The 3,712-nt window shown below is 40.6% G+C and overlaps 1 protein-coding gene across 3 annotated transcripts in view; it reads right to left on the bottom strand.

Annotated features, from left to right (window-relative positions):
* cdk8 (cyclin-dependent kinase 8) overlaps window positions 1-3,488 on the bottom strand; it is a 149,125-nt gene extending 145,637 nt beyond the window's left edge. For 2 of the 3 annotated variants that reach the window (XM_043691988.1, XM_043691989.1), the window contains exon 1: window positions 3,132-3,488. In XM_043691988.1, coding sequence (XP_043547923.1) covers window positions 3,132-3,259 — 128 coding nt within the window. In that variant the 5' untranslated portion in view covers window positions 3,260-3,488. The remainder of the gene's footprint in view (window positions 1-3,131) is intronic. The other variant, XM_043691990.1, reaches the window with a different exon arrangement.
* Between the last annotated feature and the right edge of the window lie 224 nt (window positions 3,489-3,712).

Here is a 3,712-nt window from a genome sequence, read left to right as displayed (position 1 = left end):
GTCTCCTTCCTATCGGAAAGATGTTGTGAAACTTGAAAGGGTTCAGAAAAGATTTACAAGGGTGTTGCCAGGGTTGGTGGATCTGAGCTGCAGGGAGAGGCTGAACAGGCTGGGGCTGTTTTCCCTGGAGCATCGGAGGCTGAGGGGTGACCTTATAGAGGTTTACAAAATTATGAGGGGCATGGATAGGATAAATAGACAAAGACCTTTCCTTGGGGTCAGGGAGTCCAGAACTAGAGGGCATAGGTTTAGGGTGAGGGGGCAAAGATATAAAAGAGACCTCAAGGGCAACTTTTTCATGCAGAGGGTGGTACGTGTATGGAATGAGCTGCCAGAGAATATGGTGGAGGCTGGTACAATTGCAACATTTAAGAGGCATTTGGATGGGTACATGAATAGGAAGGGTTTGGAGGGATATGGGCCGGGTGCTGGCAGGTGGGATTAGATTTGGTTGGGATATCTGTTCGGCATGGACGGGTTGGACCAAAGGGTCTGTTTCCATGCTGTACATCTCTATGACCTGACTGTATCCATGGCTTTTCTCCCTTCCTATAACTGTCATCCATCACACTCCCTAGCTCTTGAAAATCTCCAACTGCTGCTCCAACTGATCCATGCAATGTGATAGGATTCACAACCAAACACACTTACTGTAGACATAAGCACCAGTAACATGGAAACTCTCCCTAAACTCCAATATCCAATATGTAGTGCATATCACTATTAAAAGCCACCTTTGCTCCTTCTCATCTACAGACCCAGAAAACAGCACCGTCTTTTTGCTCTAAGTGACAGTGTTCCAGGCTAACTTAGTACTTATGGTTTCTATCTCTAAAATTTAAATCAAGAGACAGATCTCAATAAAACATATAATGAAGAACCCACTCTACTCACTAATGTAGACTTACAGCAAGGTTACAGGTTAAAAACTATGCACTTATCTGTTCCTGTGTTGTCAGCTTGCCCACACCGGTTCCTCCAAGGTCAGCTGTGAATTTCACTATTTGTACATTTTTCCTAGACACACTCTTATGTCCAGAGATACATGAACTCAAACAGCAAAGGCAGTAACTGTGCAGATTCACTGCTGTGTCATTAGCAGAGTAGATTTCTTGCTCTCTCTCCCTCACTGATCATGTAGTCACTCACTTTTGTCTGTTTTCCTCTTTTTAAAAGTGCCGGTGTTTTGATCTTTTTTCCTCAAGTTCCAAAACAATGAAACAGCTTGTAAAACAGTAATTGCTGCTTCTGGAATTAAAGGAAATCACCTCTAACACCTAAAATATCTAAAAAAAAAGGAGTAGCTCTTACAGTCACAATTTTTTCCCATCCTCCATCTTGAGTTACCCAGAATCCACAATTCAAAGCAATCACCTCCCATTGTCCTAAACCCCAAAGAATGTTGGTCCAACTTTCTCAGCCTCACATCATAGGGCAATCTGTCTTTCTAGGGACCAATCTAATAAACCTTTACTATTCTGCCTCCAATACATGTATAAATCTTCCTTAAATACAGACATAAAATTCACTCAGTGTTTCAGGTGTGGTTTAACTGAAACAAGTGGAATGAAACTCTCATTTTTCTTCTCAAGCTCCTTGCAATAAAAGTAAACACGCCATCTGCCTTCCTAAGCGTTTGCTATTCCTGCGTGCTAACATTCTGTATTACTTGTCTGAGTACACCCAGTCCCTCTGAACATCTACATTTACAAGTTTCATGCCTTAGAAAAATATGCTGTTTTTCAATTGTGACTACCGAAAAGTTAATAATCCACAATGTTGATTCCCACTTACATTAAAGTAGGCAAGAGGAAAATGCAGGTGTAACATACCAATTTGACCGATTCAATTTTATCATAACAATAGCTGTAACTACAAAAAGATCTAAGGTTATTCCAGGTTCAGTGAGAATTTTTCTTAAAAAACATACTTTAAAAAAGATACCGAAGCTCGTTCAATAGGATAAGTACATCTGTATTACCCTCATCTGTGGAGATGAGAAGGTCCCCCAGGTCAATCCTCATTGTGTTGCATTTGCATGTCTCTGCTGCACTACCAGGTGCAACAGTGTAGTAATATCCCAAATGGAAAGACTAAAATCAGCTGAGCTTCCCTTCCCTGATGATACGATAATGACTACATCTACAAATCAATGTTATCGTACTATAACGTTGCCTTAATCTCCTCCACAACTGTAAAACAATCATAGGGACAATCAACTAGGAGGGTGCAATTATTTGTGCAAATAGAGAAAGTCATCATATACAGGAGGAACAAAAGCTAAAAAGCAGCCACTGATCCTGAGAAGTGTTTGTTAAACAGTGAAATGGCCGGTTAAATACTTAAATGCAAATCACCCCAAAAAGTAAACTACAAAAAACCAAAATGTGTGTAAAGTCACATTCTACAACATCAATTCTATTCCCACTCTTAAAAACAACAGGTTCATTTAAAACAAACTTAACAGATAAATGCCAAGGTCAGAATTAATTTTACAGTCAGCATTTGTAATCAGTCTAAAAGTCACTGTAAATCCTGCTGGGGGGAATGTAGCAAATATGCACATTACTTCAGATTTGGAAAAGTTTTTTGGTACTCATTACATATTATGTGAATATCAATAACCCTTAGAAATATGGCAGTATGTATAACTTTGTGACTGAAGTATTTTAAAGGTCGTAAACCATCCAAAGATCTCAATCCAACAGTAATCAATCAATAAAAAAAATTAATATTTAAGTGGGCCCATTAATATTTCCAGTTTTATCCAGACTAAATTAGTTTAAAAGTTCATTGGAGTGAAAATAGTAATTATGAAGTATGCGTATAAGTTCAAAGGTTTAACGACCGAATGGTTTATTTGACACCATTCCAAACAAAGACAATGATACAAATATTTCTATATAAAAATACAATAAAGCTGGTTTCACTCAATTGCTTTAACACGTATATAACCGCAAAGACTCGCCAAGCTGTACCAGCCAAGCAACATACTTTACAGCAGGTTGCGAACGATAAAGTTATTGGCAGAAAGAACATCCAGCTTCGCTCCTTCGCCAATTAAAACCCAAGCAATAACCTGTAAGAAGAGTGACCAGCGTGGCCTACTTGCTCTTGGAACCTTTACCTACCCGTCTTTCCGTTTGGCTTTGTATACATGACCATAAGTGCCTCTTCCAACTTTACAGCCTTCGTATTCAAACAGGTCCTCCACTCGTTCCCTCTCTGTCGTCAGCTTCATCTTGAAATCATAGTCCATTTTCGAAGCTTTCCGATCGGTTTTGTTTTAATAGCTTTATTGCCTAATTAAAAGCGGCCGGCTCTCTTGCGGATTCGCGATGTCGCTGGGTGACACTCGGAGGCACCATATAAGCCGCTGGTTGGCCTGTTGACGTGGGATGGTTACACCAGCAATCGCTGCGATCACCTCTAACCGCTCGCTGCCTCCACACAACGCCGGTATCACACATCAATCCCACCTATGGCATTGCCGTAAAGTGTCGTGAAGAAAATGCACGCCACCACTCATGTTTGCCGTTGCCTGGCAGATCTCGTGCATGGGTGCGCGTGCGTGTACAGTGTGAGGGACGATCCTGTTTCCCAATGTGTTGGGAATGGGTGGAATTGTGTCCCAGGGATGGTAGGAACATGACGATGTGCACAATAATTCCAATAAACAGTTGGTTACTTCAAATTGTCATGGCATATAAAT

Source organism: Chiloscyllium plagiosum, chromosome 6 (assembly GCF_004010195.1).
Source record: "Chiloscyllium plagiosum isolate BGI_BamShark_2017 chromosome 6, ASM401019v2, whole genome shotgun sequence".
In the NCBI taxonomy this organism is placed as follows: Eukaryota; Metazoa; Chordata; class Chondrichthyes; order Orectolobiformes; family Hemiscylliidae; genus Chiloscyllium; species Chiloscyllium plagiosum.
The sequence above is the reverse complement of the archived record's forward strand: the minus strand, read 5'-3'. Positions and strand labels throughout refer to the sequence as shown.